Source organism: Dryas octopetala, chromosome 5 (genome assembly GCF_963921425.1).
Source record: "Dryas octopetala chromosome 5, drDryOcto1.1, whole genome shotgun sequence".
In the NCBI taxonomy this organism is placed as follows: Eukaryota; Viridiplantae; Streptophyta; class Magnoliopsida; order Rosales; family Rosaceae; genus Dryas; species Dryas octopetala.
Genome location: NC_141370.1, coordinates 12801151 through 12817748, shown reverse-complemented (window position 1 = coordinate 12817748; position 16598 = coordinate 12801151). Strand labels below are relative to the sequence as shown.

General features: G+C 36.2%; 3 protein-coding genes across 3 annotated transcripts; 1 reads left to right on the top strand and 2 right to left on the bottom strand.

Annotated features, from left to right (window-relative positions):
• Positions 1-702: 702 nt before the first annotated feature.
• LOC147284443 (uncharacterized) lies at positions 703-2709 on the top strand. Its single transcript, XM_086245072.1, has one exon. The coding sequence runs from the start codon at positions 844-846 to the stop codon at positions 2053-2055; it is 1212 nt and encodes a 403-aa protein (XP_086101198.1). The 5' UTR covers positions 703-843; the 3' UTR covers positions 2056-2709.
• Positions 2710-8314: 5605 nt separating this feature from the next.
• On the bottom strand, positions 8315-13737 carry ABA1 (zeaxanthin epoxidase (ZEP) (ABA1)). Its single transcript, XM_086243122.1, has 15 exons — positions 13654-13737; positions 13376-13450; positions 13155-13255; positions 12916-13031; positions 12053-12264; positions 11709-11800; positions 11430-11544; positions 11217-11320; positions 10648-10693; positions 10480-10544; positions 10284-10370; positions 10041-10095; positions 9848-9936; positions 9218-9305; positions 8315-8706 (listed from the first exon to the last, which is right to left on the bottom strand). The coding sequence occupies exons 4-15, from the start codon at positions 12968-12970 to the stop codon at positions 8632-8634; spliced, it is 1083 nt and encodes a 360-aa protein (XP_086099248.1). The 5' UTR covers positions 12971-13031; positions 13155-13255; positions 13376-13450; positions 13654-13737; the 3' UTR covers positions 8315-8631.
• On the bottom strand, positions 13061-14894 carry LOC147284441 (zeaxanthin epoxidase, chloroplastic-like). The gene is made up of 6 exons (XM_086245684.1): positions 14386-14894; positions 14203-14281; positions 13654-13785; positions 13376-13450; positions 13155-13255; positions 13061-13076 (listed from the first exon to the last, which is right to left on the bottom strand). Exons 1-6 carry the CDS (start codon positions 14892-14894, stop codon positions 13061-13063), a joined length of 912 nt encoding a protein of 303 aa, XP_086101810.1.
• Positions 14895-16598: the final 1704 nt, after the last annotated feature.

Sequence of the window (16598 nt, the reverse complement as noted above, 5' to 3'; positions counted from 1 at the left end):
GCTCTATCTACACAAAGTCAAATGCCCATAACGAAGGGTCCTTATTGAGGGAAAAATGGTAATCACGTGCCCATCATTTGTATCAATTTACCAAGCAAATAAATTTTTTAAAGTGAAAGTTTGGGAAGCAAACTGATACAAGTGCAATAGTCTGAAAAGTAAAATAACACTTATCTCTTTTTTTAATTAGATCATTACCGTATCAATTTTTCCTATTAAATTTTTGTAGTTTAGTTTGTTTTTTAATTAAGATTAAAATAAAAAATTTGTCAATTTGTTAGACAAAAATATTTTAAATAATTAGTTTGAACAATAAATAAGTGAATTACCCTGTCTAATAAATTGACGAATTTTCCAACTTTTTTTTTAACTGCAAACGAAACTAATTTACAGAGATTTAATTAAAAATTTGAAATTACAAAGACCGAATTGTAATCGGTGAGTTTTGGAACAAATTAATACATTTGTCTAAAAACAAAATAATACATTTTAGAGTTAGTCATTATCAGAAAAACATGAGGGGCAATTAAGTAGAAAGTAGCTAGCAGGCTACTGGCTAGTACCTAAAGAATAGAAAAAAATAAAAATAAAAAAAGAAGACCAAAATCTGAGTGGGGTCCACTGAAGAAGTTGCTATAAGTACCCAGAGGCTTGCATTCCACACCGAACCAGAAAAGCACTCCTACTCTGCACTCTCCAGTCTCTCCCCATCCCTACACTTTTTCCCATTTTCACTGATCACTCAGACCAAATCACAAACACATCATCTACGATCTGGAAAAGCAGCTTCAGAACACCAGAAAGGAGACCAATTTCATTTACTTTTTTACCCTTCAACCCACAATGGTCGACGTCGACCGGAGAATGACCGGTCTCAACCCGGCCCACGTGGCGGGCCTCCGCCGCCTCTCGGCCCGAGCAGCGGCCGGTCCAGCAACTCCCTCATCTGCCACAAAAACCACCCTTCCCGTACGGAACGGCCTTCTCTCATTCTCTTCTTTGGCAGAGAAGCTCATAGCCCATCTTAGAAATTCGGGTGTCCACGTCCAACCAGGTCTATCCGACGCCGAGTTCGCCCGAGCCGAGGCCGAGTTCGGCTTCGCATTCCCTCCTGACCTTAAAGCCGTTCTCTCAGCCGGGTTACCCGTCGGACCCGGCTTCCCGGACTGGCGCGCCGCCGGTGCTCGCCTCCATCTCAAGGCTTCGCTTGACCTCCCAATTGCCGCGATTTCGTTCCAAATTGCCCGGAATACACTCTGGTCCAAGTCCTGGGGTCTGAGACCGTCCGACCCGGAAAAGGCCTTGCGGGTCGCCCGGAACGCTTTGAAAAGAGCCCCGCTTCTGATACCCATCTTCAACCATTGCTACATTCCTTGCAACCCATGTCTGGCTGGAAACCCCATCTTCTTCGTCGACGAGAATCGGATCTTCTGTTGCGGGTTGGATCTATCCGATTTCTTCGAGCGCGAATCCCTTTTCCGGAAATCCGACTCCGACCCGTATATTCTCAAGAAGCAGAGATCCGTGAGCGAAAAATCAGCCGGGTCGTCGTCGAATTTCTCGCGGCGGAGCCTGGACACTGGTCTTGGGTCCGGAGCCAGGACTCCGAGATGGGTTGAGTTCTGGAGCGACGCTGCCGTGGATCGCCGCCGGAGGATCTCTTCGTCGTCATCGTCCTCGTCGCCGGAAAGGTTCTTCGAGATACCGAGGTCCGAAATCCCTAAATGGGTGGACGAGTACATTGATCAAATCGGGTCGGCTTTGAGAATTGGCGGGTGGAGCGACTCGGACATATCCGAGATCGTTTCGGTTTCGGCCTCCGGGTTTTTCGAGGGAGAGATGGTCATGTTGGACAACCAAGCCGTCCTCGATGCTCTGCTTCTGAAAGCGGACCGGTTCTCGGACTCACTCCGAAAAGCCGGGTGGAGCTCCGAGGAAGTGTCGGACGCTCTGGGTTTTAATTTTCGACCGGAGAAGGAGAAGAAACCGGCCAAGAAGCTGTCTCCGGAGCTCGTGGAGAGAATAGGGAAACTCGCTGAATCGGTTTCCCGGTAATTCTGTTTTTTTTTTCTATTTTTTTTTATTTTGAAAACGGAAGGGTCTGGACCTCGGGTATCGGGTCTCTCCATTCGGGTTAAAATTGGAATACGTGGGGGGACGCGTTGTACTATGAAACAAAGCGTATAAGTAAAAACACGATGAAAGAGTTCAAATTACAAGAAATATAAATATTAATAATTAATAATTACCTTTATTTTTTAATATTACAGGGTTTAGTATTATTTTTGTAATTATGTTGCTGGCTTAATTATGTGGTTACAGCTCACATCTGTGGTTTTTAGTTGTAAAAAACAAAATATTATTTATTATTATTATTGATTTTTAGGTGCAAATGGCTCCGGTTTCTAAATTGTAGTGCACGTGTGGATCTTTTTCTTTTTTTCTCTGGCAACAAAAATACGTTATTGGAATTCGGGCTCCAATGCGGTGCGCTGTGGAGGCTGGCCGCGTGGGACAGCATGATATGATTATGGATTCCCATAGATTCCAGGCAGCTTTGGTAAAACGACACCGTCTCAGACGGTGAGGTGTAGGAAATAGCTTTTTTCTTATTTTCCTGGAAGTGATGAGTTTTTCCGGGAAAATTTGGGTTAAAGTGGGATTGATTGCGATGAGACTGGGAGTCTGGCAAGTGAAGGCAAGTGTCTGAAAAATAACTCCTTTTGAGAAACCCATTTGTTGATAGGGATAGGGATAGGGATAGGGTTATTAAATTTTGGGGTTTTTCTTGAAATTTGGGAAAAAGATTATAGTGCTTGGAGAATGGAGACTGAATGAACCTCACCTGACACACAAACCTTTCTCGCTGCTATGCTTTAAAGAAACACAACAACGAGGTGTGTGCTTGTGGAAGCTTTGGCTACCCAAATTGAGTTTTGTGCATTATCATTCTGTTACATTTTACTGTCAGAAGTATACTCATTACACGATGGAATTTCATTTAATCAATTATGAGGTAATTATATTTACACCTTCTAAACCCTAATAATTACCTCATAATTATATTATGAGGTAATTATATTTACCCTAAACCCTAAATTATATTTACACCTTCTAAAATTTATCATTTTTTCACATACATTTTTTTAGATTTTAATAATTACACATACACTTCTTGAAATTTCAAAACAGTTGCATATAACCTCCTATATGAGATGAAAAATGATGATAAATTATACAAAGAAACATATTAAGGGGTGAAATAACCTAATAAGATTACTCAAGGTGTATGGTCCAACCTCAATACAAATATTTTCTTTTTTGTTTATTTATTTTTTTTTCTTGTAGGGGATTATATGTAATAATTTTGAAACCTTAGGAGGTGTAAGTATAATTAACTCAATCAACTATTCGAATAGAGGATAAGATAACATAAGGTATCAAATTATCTGATAAATAAAAAAATTTATACTATAATAAGTTGGGAGATGCTATTTACTTTCACCTTTCTATATTCTTTTTAACCTTATCATTTATTATTTTTATCATGAAACCATTCATTTAATAAATCACCTTTTAAAAATTATCTTTAGAAAAAAATCAACAAAATTAATAAAAATACAACCTTTACCGTATCTCAAGCTTACTTACTAAGCAAATGGGCTCAAAAGCAACAAACTAAGAACTTGTGCTAGAGCTGTTGCGCTAACACACATGCTGAAATGGAGCTAGGATACTAGTATTTTTTATCAAAGTAAATAAATGATGAATCAAATTATTATTAAAATTATTTATTTATTTGATTATAATTATATAATCAAATAATTTATAATTTAATAAATTTTTTAAAAAAATAATCTTTAAAGAATGAATTAAAAAATAAACAATTTTGATCATAAAACTACACTGCTAAATGAGAAGAATATAAATAAAATAAAAAAAGTCGAAAAAGAAGATAGAAATGAAAACATGGATTGCATTTCTCTAATAAGTTTGGGCATGATTGGAAGGTAATGGGAATGGGGACATGTGATGTGGGGTTGGTGTACGAGATGGGAAGGTGATGACTTTAGGTGAGGTGAAACTTGAAAGAGCAAAGAAGTTTAGGGCTTTCACACTTTCTTTTCTCTATGAGACTGTCCATATATATCCACCAATTTGTTTCAAGTTTGAAGTAGATTTCTTGGAGGGTGGGGTTGGTTTTTTTTTGTCTTTGATTGGATAATTCGTTTGTTTGCTTTCTTTTTGGCTAATTTGTTTGGTTTGTCAACAGTACCCATCTTGTATATACATCTGGGGAACATATAATGCTCGTCCACATGTGGTGGAGCGTGGTGAGAGGGTACGGATATAAGGACTGTTTGGACCATCTAATTAATACATATTCAAATTTCAAATTAGATGGGGAGCATATAGTTCGGACTTCGGATAGCAGACCCAGTAATTTGGATTATTAATGGCTTTTGCTTTCAAATAAAGTTGGCTATTAACTATTAAGTACTAGTACAACTATTTTCTATGTGACTGTACCTAGTTGATAAGAGCTTGGTACCAAAAACCCTTGAATGGCGCATTTGTAGAAACCTCTCCGATATGCTTGCAAATTGCAATTTATTAATTGAACTTAAATTGGTGACCCTCAATGTCAGACAATTATATGCAATGCATTCAACATTTCAACTGATGAAGCAACACTTAGCCCGATCGATCGGTGGTCCCTCTTTGACCCACCACATCCCATCGTACAAATGCAATAAGGAAAACCCAGTAGATTAAATGTTCACTTTGCACCTCGCAATTGATGTAAGGGATGAATTAAGATCATTCATGTATCTGCCCAAATAATTGAGTGTTCTGTTGTCATTTATCAACAAAAGAAACATGCATATGCATGCACTACTTGTGTTGTGTTGTTGTGTCACACCTAAACCAAAGAAAGATAAACTTGCACTTATGTTAGGCTTTGGATGCCACCTAGCTTTCTCTGCAGGTTGTGATTGTCTATTAATTTGGATCAAGTATGATAGAAATCCATGTCATGGATTTTAAGTCTCTTAATTATTGGCTTATTGCTAATTAGGGCCTTCCAAATTAACAAAAACAGGCAATAATGAAAGGGGACCAAAAAGAGCATAATAAAGTAGCATGAAAATAAAGCCATTCCTATATGACACATGCAAATGAAGGGTAGCCAAGTAGGAAAGCAGTACACACTCAATAAATGTTTCCAACGGTCACTGCCACCACCACCTGAACCGACCGTTGCTCCCATCACGTGCCACCGCACCGCCTCATTGACCCTCATCACATGCCACTCTCTGCCCTCTCTCTCTCTCTCTCTCTCTCTCTCTCTCTCTCTCTCTCTCTCTCTCTCTCTCTCTCTCTCTCTCTCTCTCTCTCTCGTATAATTTGTAGCCAACCATTTCAATATATCGGAAAAATTACACTTATGTCCCTTTAACTTTGGGGAATGCCCCATTTTGCCCCTAGAAATAATAAAAGGTATAGCTCACATTATCATGAATTTGTTGCAATATACGTCTTCCATTCAACTCCGGACGTCCCTTGTTATAGGATTTTGGACAAAGGTTATGGAAATTACAACAAATTTTCATAATTTAAGAGGCAATGTGAGTTAACTTTTCATTTCTAAGAGTGAAAGCGAAACACTCCAAAATTGAAGAGGGTAGGTGTATAGTGTGTGTGTGTATATATATCTGAAGAGGGATCTATTGGATAATAAGTATAAGAAATTGTGTTGTTCGGGTCACCACATAGTGTATCTAATCATCATAACTGTTTAATTTATAAACTCTAATTTAATAAGCATCCCTACAAAGAATTAGTAAAATTAGAACCTGTTTCACTATTTGATTTTCATTTTCGATAGTTTATTGGAAATATTGAGCTCGTCTATTTATTTAGTCACAATTAGATAGTTAAATGATTTTTGAGGTTGATTTTTTTGTAAGAATAATCCTTAAATAAGAGCCTAATAAATGAACAATTCGAATTATTAAATTACATTGAGGGTTAAACCTTTTCTTTTAACTCATAAAAAAAAAATTCTTCTATGTAAGTTTCTCCACATATATATGTATCCATATATTCTAGATGTTGGATGGGCCCTCAGTGGACTTAATATCGGGTATGGGCCGAGCTTGTTTTGTCTGAAGCTTGAACTTTGAAGATGAGCCAAGTCTATTTGTTTAACATAAACATAGTCATAGAGTAGGAACTAGGAACAATGTAGGACATGGATGGCTAAATGTATATATGGTAAGTGGTAAATGAGAAAGAGCTAGATCGAATTGATAAAAATGGATGGAAATTGGTTACATGCATGTCTGGTTGAGAGGGGTGTGGTGGTGGCCTCTATTGTTTAGGGTTGTCAATATGTCATACAAAGGGAGACAATAGCACTTGGTTTGGCATTTAATGTGCATTGGATGAAGGCTCAAGTTAGCTAGCTCAGGAAGTTGTCAACAAAACTTGCATGGGATGGCTACCACATGCACCTTCATTTATGCATGTTGAGTGTGTTGACATCAATGAGGAAGAGGAGGGAGATGTCTTGGACTGTTGTGCCATTTTTTGCTGCCACACTCTATTGGGTTTGCTGCATTATTGTGGGGTCACCTCTAAGACTCTCACTAGCTTGTCACATTTTCAATGCCTTCATGTGTGCACGGTCTGCTGGTCTCTGTGGAGCTCATCTGTCAATTGCAATCTTCAACTTTGATTGATGGTACCAAAACTGAAAATGGATGCATCAATCATAGTCATATATAGGTCCTGTGTAAGATGATTGCAGTGTGCCGGCCTCTTTCTCTTTCTCTTCCTCACTACCAATTAAAACAAAATACTCATCTGTTTCTTGTTTTTCATTTGTTTGGTGTTTTTGATAGAGAGAAATTTGTTTGCTTGTTTGTTTATAATCGTGACGGGTCTTGGTGACAAATATCAAAAACAAAAAAATTAAAGACAGAAAGATATAACTCTATTTGTTAGTTGTTTATCTCATGATGGATGCCTTTTCTTTGTTTTTGTTTTTTTTTTTAAATAACATTAAACCCACAATCCTTCTCTTGACAAGGAGAGATAAATCACTAAACTAAAGACAAAAAACTCTGATATTTGTCATTACATTAGTGTAGGGGTTTCAAGATGATGAACTCTTCTAATTTTCCTTTTAAAGTTACAAATAAGATGAGATTTGATACATTTGTGCTTGGTTGTCTCAAATAATGTGTTTTTATTAGGGAAAAGACAAAACAAAATGGCAAAAGGCTCCCTTAAATTCAGTTTTTACGAAAGGGCTAGACCAAAGATGACCATCTCTTTTTTAACTTTCAAAACTCTACAAAAACTGATATAACATGAAGGACATCTTTATGGGCCGGTGATTCTAATCACAAGAAGATTTAAGAAGAGAAAAATCATCCTTGTTTGGTATTCTATCAATATCATTAGATGGGGGAAAAAATTAAAAAGTCATAAAAGTTTCTTCATCCCTTAAGGGTGTATTTGTTTCCCCAAAAGGTAAGAGGTTTTTAACTCCAATGATAGTAAACATTTGCACCCACCTCCTCTTTGTTTGAATCGAAAAATTATTCTGTATAACCGATATATTGACACGTGATATAACTAATCTATGTGTTATAATATGGGTAGATATTATTAATATTATACCATACTAATACAAACACATCATCCAATAATATCATTACACATTAAATTGGTTATACTACATAGTGGTATATCGGTTATACTCTATAATTTTTCGTTTGGATCTCCCATTTTTATTTTGAGAATTGTTTTTAAAAAATTCAAGATGCATAGCCAACCAACTTGGGCCTTTGGATTGGTGACCATTTCATCATGATCTATGTGGTCAGGCCCACAATCCTTTATTAAAGAGAATATTGAAACTGGAATTTTCCAGCGTCTCCAAAACATGAAACAATGTGGAAAAGAAAAGACTAGTCAAAATTGATATAGAGTGAGGTTATACATACCACCTCAACTGTTGAATTTACCACCCTAACATATTTTACCCAATTTTTTTCTATTTTACCCTTTATTGCATAAACATGATAAAATTACCCAAATCCATTCGATGGTTAACTACCGAAATATCCACCAACGTTCGGCAGATAAATGTCAAATAAACACAAACATTTCGATAGATAACTGTCGAATGTCATTTTCATTTTTATTTGGTAGTTATCCATCGAACAATCTACCAATGTTTAGCAATGTTTAACAGATAACTGTCGAATAATCACAAATATTTTGGTAGATAACTATTGAATGATCCAATGAACAAAATTAAATTTTGTTTTAATGGTAAAATTAAAATTTTAAAATAAAGTGATCAACTTAATAGTTTAGAATGGTCGGAATAGCACCACTCATTGATATATTCACATTGATGTATAGAAAGTTGTACATGTAATGTTTTTTTTTTTTTTTTTTTTTCCGTGAGTAGGGCCTGATCTGATGTTTCGTACTTTCGTGTAATGATATTTACTCTGCAAAATGCAGCATATTTCATGTTCACATTGCTCCACTGCTCTGAATAATGCTGTACAAATTTCATTTTATAGACTTATGGACTTCAGAGAATTCTCATGCTGCCTGAAGAATTCCTTCATTCTCAACACTCCTTGGAGAAGAATTCATAACTTTAACCCTAAATGCTACCTGCACATTACTTGTATGCTAAGAATTTATTCAAGCAAAGAAAAAAAAATGTTTCATCAAGCATGTTAATAAAAATCAGTGTCCACACATCATAGGATCAAATCTTATTCAGGAATTGCATGTTCGAACACCGGGAAGAGGCAAAATAAACAAGTTCTTACTCTGTAGCTTTAATTAGTTAATAAAGGGCTGAGACCAATACTAACAACAAAGTTTTAAGGTATTTATATGTTCAATTGTATCATGTGGTTCTAGTTTGCACAAATTTGAGAAAAACCATGACAGTTGAAGGGTTAGACAAACACTATGAAATTGTATTAATGTTATTTAGAGAGTTCTGTTTTCTGTGTCTTCTTTTCCACTAAAAAAAATCATGCAGATTTTATGATTATGTTGTAGAATGTTTAGTAACTGTCAGTCAGACAACATGCAAACACAGATTTAACAAACATGTTACATATTATTCAAAACAATTTATGCAGCAAAGTCTGGAGTAAGGATCGCTTAATACCTTCTTGTCAGAACCAATCTCAATTACTTCTGATGGATGGAAACGGGCAGGAAAGTTCGGAGGTACCCGGTACCGCTTTCCCTCAAAACTGCAGATTTGGAGAGTAAATTATAGTGGGAAAGTGGGAATATTACAACATGTTGAGTACTAGCTTTACATTGGTTGTGTCAAATGACTAGTGAAGCTATTTATATTCATTGGATCTCTCCACCTAATAGCTTAAGCATATAGGATGGATATTTAATATGGTATCAAAGCTACTAAGTATAGGATAACCTTAAAACAGACCACATATAAAAACTCCCCACGAGGTCCAAAAGAGGAACCACTTGTCCACGTGCATAATTATCCCAGAGAGTGATTCCACACGAGGGAGAGTATTGAGCACAAGTCCTACATTGCTTGGGCTAAGTGTCTAATAAAGATATATATCCAGTGGATCTTTCCACCTAATAGTTTATACTTTTAGGAAAGATATTCAAGAATATATAGCTTTAGTTGACACTTTGTCTAACCAATGTGGAACTAGTGCTCAACACAATAAAATGGAGTTACATGAACAAAAGGAGGACAAACCCGTTGGTTCAACTACTTAGTCTTTCAGCAAAACAAAAAAAGAAAAAAACTTACTCAGCGATCCAGGTACCATGTTTGCTCCGCAAATCAATCACGTAGAAGAAACCATCCTTATAGTTGATACGAGCATGCATCTCTGAAACCTGAGATAAGAAATACGTGAGTACTCAACCTAGAACACCGTAAAAGGAAGGAATGGGTTTGTTTCTGGAAATAAATTTAAAGTGAACAAAACCAGCCAGGTCACCTGGGGCAGAGGCATTGCTATTGATATTCCTGAATAATCCGGATGCGGTCTGCTCCTGCAATGAGAATAGCACATCATAAGAAACACCTACAATTTACCATAATATTTTTTTAAACATCTAAATGAAAACACTTATTCATTCCAGAATACAGAGTTTCAATGGTTCAGTTCTATGCATCTCTATCATGCACGCGTATGTGTGTGTTTTAGGGGAGGAGGGGAATGACAGATAAATAGGCATACCCAATTATGCAGGGCTTCTTCTCATCTCTATTTAAACAAATAAGTTCTGAACCACCATTTTCATGACCACAAGGTATAAGAAACCACCTACAAGAACAAAGTGAACGTAAAAACACAAATACCATGGAACATTAAATTGACCAAAGATATTCCCGGTTTGACAATTGACAGATACTAAAATCAATTAAAGACTTACTCTCCATCAATAGCACGCTCCAGTGCATCATCATCCTCAAACCATCTTCGTAACTGGTCATTTGCCTACATATAAATTGTCCACATTGATATCAGCAGCTATATCGCAAAACAATCTACTAGGTGTATCATAAAGTTAAGGGATGAAAGAACAGTTTGAACAACATACTTTGTCTGAGAGCCTGCAAGACGGTGACCTGCCTTCAAGTTTTGAGCTGCAAAGAAAATACAATACTTGGTTCGTCATAAAGAATGAAAAGAAGAATGATACAGTAATTCTGGGGGGGGGGGGGGGGGGGGGGTTGTTCTTCAATAAGAAATCTCAAGGATGCAGTAACTTTCCAATGTTTGCAATGATTTATACATTGAAGCAGTGAATTGCCTTAGCTTTCTGAGTTTCATGATGCACAAGCCTCAGGCATTTGGCTCTCGCCTTGCTCTGAGGTGTGCCTTAGAGACGCTTTTGAAAACACTGCCCTAAACTGCTTAGGCTAAGGCCACCAAATTGCCAGGAGTAATACCAATATATAGGACTCCAAACCAATACCTTGGTAGACAAGTAATAAGCAAATTGGCACATTCCAACTATTATTATTATTTTCAAAACAGGAAGCTAAATCAAACAAGGGATTTGACACACATTCTAGCATTTCAGAGCGAACAAATACTTCAAAACAAGTCTAAAAGTTGAAGCTATATGCAAAAAATCAGAAACTACAGGGTTTATAAAAACTTTACCTGTTACCACCTAAGACCCAACTTAGCATCAAGGGCATTGCCTTGTCAATAAAAACTCTCCCACCAACTCTTCCTGGATGTGGTATCCGAAACTTCGTCAAAAACTGCAAGGGTTATAAGCCAACATGAGTATGCATGTGACACTTCCAGTGCATCATCATCAAGTTCATTTCATTGCTTATTATTATATAATATACTTCAACAAAGACCTACCGACAATGGACCAAGTCCTACACCCAGATAAGCCTTGTAAGTTGAAGCCATTAATGCAGCCATTCTAGCCATTCCATGAATAATGGCAACTCGCAGTCTTCTAGAATTCTCATAGCTGAAAGATGAAGTAGAAAATACACAAAGTAAAAAGAAGCATGAGTCATTAATCAGTACTTCCTCAACTCAACTAAGTCTTATATGATTCAGGTGCATATGCAGTTTCATCCCCTACACTCAATTTTCTTTCAGATTATATGGCAAGTAATAACATGGGGTTACCTTCTTAAAGAAGAAACAATGTCAATAGGAGTTCCTGATTTGCTACTTTTCTTACATGCTTTATGAAGCTCCAATGCAAGTTGATAACCATCCTGTCATGATGAAATAATAAGGCCAAAAGAGATTATACTCTCGAAGTGATTCTTTCTTGGTCGATAACCCAGTGTATACAAACATTCAGGAAACAAAAGAGAAATTTTATATGCAAACATTCAGGAAACAAAAAAAGATTAACAGAATAAAAGAAAAAGAAAAAACACAGGAGAGAAAAAGAATGCTCCATCACATGATCTGTGTGACACTTACTGTTTGGTGGTCAAAACCAAATACAACACAAGGCATACCTCAATGGCCATGCATCCTCCTTGACCCATATTTGGTTGCATAGCATGGACAGAATCACCAAGCAAGGTCACATTACCCTTTCCCCAAGTTAAAATGGGCGTCCTATCATATATGTCACGTCGTAGAATTGCTTCTTCCTCTGTGGCAAGTACCAAATCTATCACATTATCACACCAACCCTCAAATATTTTAAGCAACCTTTCCTTTTTACCTGCCAAAAAATGCACAATAAGAAATCAATTGCATAGTTCTTTTATTGTCATAAACAGAGAAAACACACACATACACCACCCCTGAGTTTTTGAACCATATAAGGTTGGCTGGACAAATATGTCCTGACTCCATCTACTATACAATTGCACAACCCTCTGATAAAAATGCAACATTGAACCTCATAACGGTGATGCATTTAAGATAAAGTGCACAGCTTAAATATGATCTTCTATGGTTTACACTATTACAATTGAATCCTAAATGTTAAGTTGTGCACATTATGCATTTTCAATGGCCACTGATTGGAAAAAGTTGGAAAAAGGGACTAGAAAAATGATATCACTCCCCATTATTAAGAAATTGGGTGACAAGCATGAACTCTTAGCAGACTGGAAATTCATAAATTATTTACTAATTAAATTTAGCAACCATGCAGCCTAGGATGAACCTTTTTTTTTCTTTTATGGGAAGGTAGAGTGAATTTTCATATGCTGTGTTCACATGATATCCTAGCATAATTTTCTCTTCAGGCAGTTTATTATATCCATTTAGAAATTTCTAGGAGGATTTGTTTGTCTTAATGAGAGTGTGTGTGAACATGCATGTGTACATATATCAATCTGAAAAGGCAGAGCATCTCAATAAATACCATTCGGTCTATCAGCACCACCAGGTGGTTCCTTGTGAAATGCATACCACTGCATCTTTCCTGCACCCACATCTGAGGAAACGAAGTATTGTTTGTGTCCCAAAAATACTCGGTACCTTCAGAAGATCAGTTTAAATTTAAGTCTTCATGCAAGATACAACCTGACATATAAGAAGATAATACAATGGTGCAAATGCAAGTAAAATATCCATATTTGAGAAATAAGAGTTAAAACATACCCTACAGAACTAATGTCAGCAGGAACAAAATCTGCGATACCAGTATAACAAGTATAACCTGAGTAATCAGCTTCCTCTAATCCAAACAAGTTCTTCCTCACCTACTCACAAGAAAATCATAATTTGAGTTCAACTTGTAATATGTCTCTACGATCCTAATATAGATTATCATACTGTAATGTTATACACTTTGATCATGTCAACTCTGAGTAGAGTAATACCTTTGACCATATACCATCAGCTCCAACCAGAAGATCACCTTCATAACGCTGTCCATTCTCAAGTACCACATTAACCTAAAAGTTGGATAGAGACAAAAGAATAAAATGCCAAATCAGATGAAGCCAAAGCAGTTGAAGGACATCAAGTTAGTACTAAGACGCTGCATAATCTATAGAGAAAGAAACAAAAGAAATAGGAAAACAAGTTCACATTCCTCAGCAAGATGACAACAAAGGTAAGTAGTAGGTACAAGATTTAACTACATAACAGGTAATACCTTATCTCCAAGATCCTCAAAACTAACAACATTACTACCATTTATAATAATATCTTCCCCAACAGCACGAGCAAGGATTTGTTGCAGGGCCATTCGGCTTATAACTCTTGTAAACTGGAAGCCCTCGTTCCACTGCAGGAGTGAATGTGTCAAATTGACATACCTGATAACCAACTAAACATCATTATATGCTGTTGGGTGCATACGAATCAATAATTGCTCCATAGAGGCATCTTAGTAACAATAATACGTGCATGGAAACATGTAAATTGTGTTTGAAGTAAATAACTTTTATTCTTCATGTTAAAAGAATTGACTTTATGTAACTAAAACACTGATCCTGTTTATTTTGTATTAGTTTGTTTCCTGATTTTCATAAATTAAACAGGCAAAGCAAAATTACATGTATTTCAAGAATTAATATAAAAACTTCCAAATTATTTGGCAATTAAAGATATCAGCCTGAATTTGGCCTCTCTAAGCCCGATTTACCTTCTGTCATTTGCACAGCATGAACTTACTGATTGATTTCTGTTCAAAGCCCAGTACTTTAAGAATTAAATAAAAACCTTCCAAATTCTTTTTAAACAAATAAGCACCAATCTGGCAATCTCTACTATTACCATGCCTAAAACAATAAAGGAAACAAATTTGGCAGGCACTACACAGTCTATCACTTAGAACATAAGAAACACAAAAACCCATATAAGCTAAAAGTCCAAAACAACTTACCATGTACCAGAAACCCCATCAACCAATCCATTAATTCTGTCACCAGTAATACAGCCTACCCTCATAACCTCCTCAGCAACCTCCAAATCAATAGCTTCCAAAGCAGCCAATGCATTACTCTGTATCTGAATAGGACCCCTATACTGTCCCTCCCCTCTCACAGCACTCAAATCCTTCTCAAACACCACCACATCAAACCCCTTCTTCTTCGCCGCCAAAGCAAAAACCAGTCCTCCAATACCTCCCCCAGCCACCAGTACCCGAAGCTTCTTTTGGATCGTGGGTGTGGTGGATGCACTGGGGGTCTCAGTGGATACCACAGAAGCAGCTCTCACCTCTGTTAAATTCTTCTTGTACCCACTTCTTGTTCCGCTTCTCAAATGATAGTTGTAGTGAATACAAGGTGAGAATTCAAGTGGGAAGTCCTTGTTAATGGGAATTGGGAAGTGGGTTCTTGATAAAACTGTTGCTGAGGGGTTCATTGAGTTGTAAAACAGAGTAGAACCCATCGTTTTTGCTCTGCTTGAGAACAGAGAAAAACAAAGTAAAATAAAAATGAAAGCTTTGGGCTTTCCTTTATGGAAAGAGACTCACTCAGTGAGGAATGAGGATTGAGGAAGAGGGAGGGGAATACGGTGGGAGTGATATATACATAGTAGATGATTGGGAGCCACAGGCTTTGAAGGCTTGCATTGTCCACCAATCATGGAGATACTCGAGCCATGTGGCACTCTCTTACCAACATGCATTCCTTGTAAAATGGAAGCATATGTTTGTGGTGGTGGTGGGGTAGTCACTTACCATTGGAGATAAATCTGGTTTTGGATTCTCAAGTCCTAATTTTCTGTACTTTGTCTTGTTCACCTTTGGTTAAATACAAAAATGATCTACAAATTTTACATTAATTCTTAATTTGATCCATTAATTATAAAAATGTCAATTTAGTTCACAAATTTTCCAAGTTGTACCAAAATAGTACAAGCGATAAACTTTCATCCGAAAATTAACAGAATTAGTCACATGAAAATATGATGAATAAATTGAAATGCTTTTGAAAATTTGGTCACTTGCTATGCACATAATCAGTTTCATTAAATTTTTTGATAAAAGTTAACGTTTGTACTGCTTTGGTACAACTTCAAAAGTTCGTGAACCAAATTGACACTTTTTATAGTTAGTGGACCAAATTGAGATTCACTATAAAGTTCATAAACTTTTTGTATTTAACTCTTCTCCTTGTAATAGAAAGTGATGGTTGAATTTTAAATGTGAAAGGACTACTATGTAAATGTCAAAATGTGATGTATTAAAAAAAATAGCAAGCGAGTTCTTTTTGAAAGGTAAAAATGGTACCTCATCTTTCTTTTCTCAACGTGATATATGTGATTAAAATTAACAAAAAATATAGGTGAAATTGATGAAATAGATTAAAGTGATACACAAGTGAAAGTTCATAGACTATATAATTAAAAAATAAGTTCATAGACCAAAATGATACACGAGCTAAAATTCGAAAACTATAGCTATAATTCTCTCAATAATAATAATAATGATATGGATTTGATGCTTGGCGTAGTGTGTGTTAGAATACTCACCTCACACATTCTGTCTCTTGCCATTACTTTTAAGATAAGAAAAATTAGTCACAATGTTTTTTTTTCTTTTCTCTAATAATCTAATTTGGATATACTAAATATTGAGGAATATGTAATTGGTGGGTAGCCTAGTTAGAAAGGCTGTAGAGTTTTTCTCTTTGTATCCAAGTTTAATTCCCCCTTCCCCTAAAACTAAAAAAAAAAAAAAAAAATGAGAAAAATGAGAAATGATTTACGAAATTATTTTTATTCTAGTAAATGGAAGGTGAATAAAGTGGATCCTTCCAAAATCCAAACCATAACCGCTTACCATAATTTGGAACATGCATCTATGACCTTTTGCAAATTTTAGGACCTTAATTTATGAAGACTTGCATAACGACAATAGATTCAATCTAAAAATATGAGATGTCAATTATTGAATTTAGGAATTTTTATATTAAAAGAAAGACAGTTATTATTGTTATTCTCATTATATTATGGGCCCGTTTAGTTCACGGAATGATTTATTGGGAAATCAATTCCTTTACATTTTTCAGGGAGAAGGAAATGTGAAATTTTTTTTCCTGTGTTAAGTAAACTAGAAATTGGAAGCAATAAATGTTGTGTTTAGTCAGT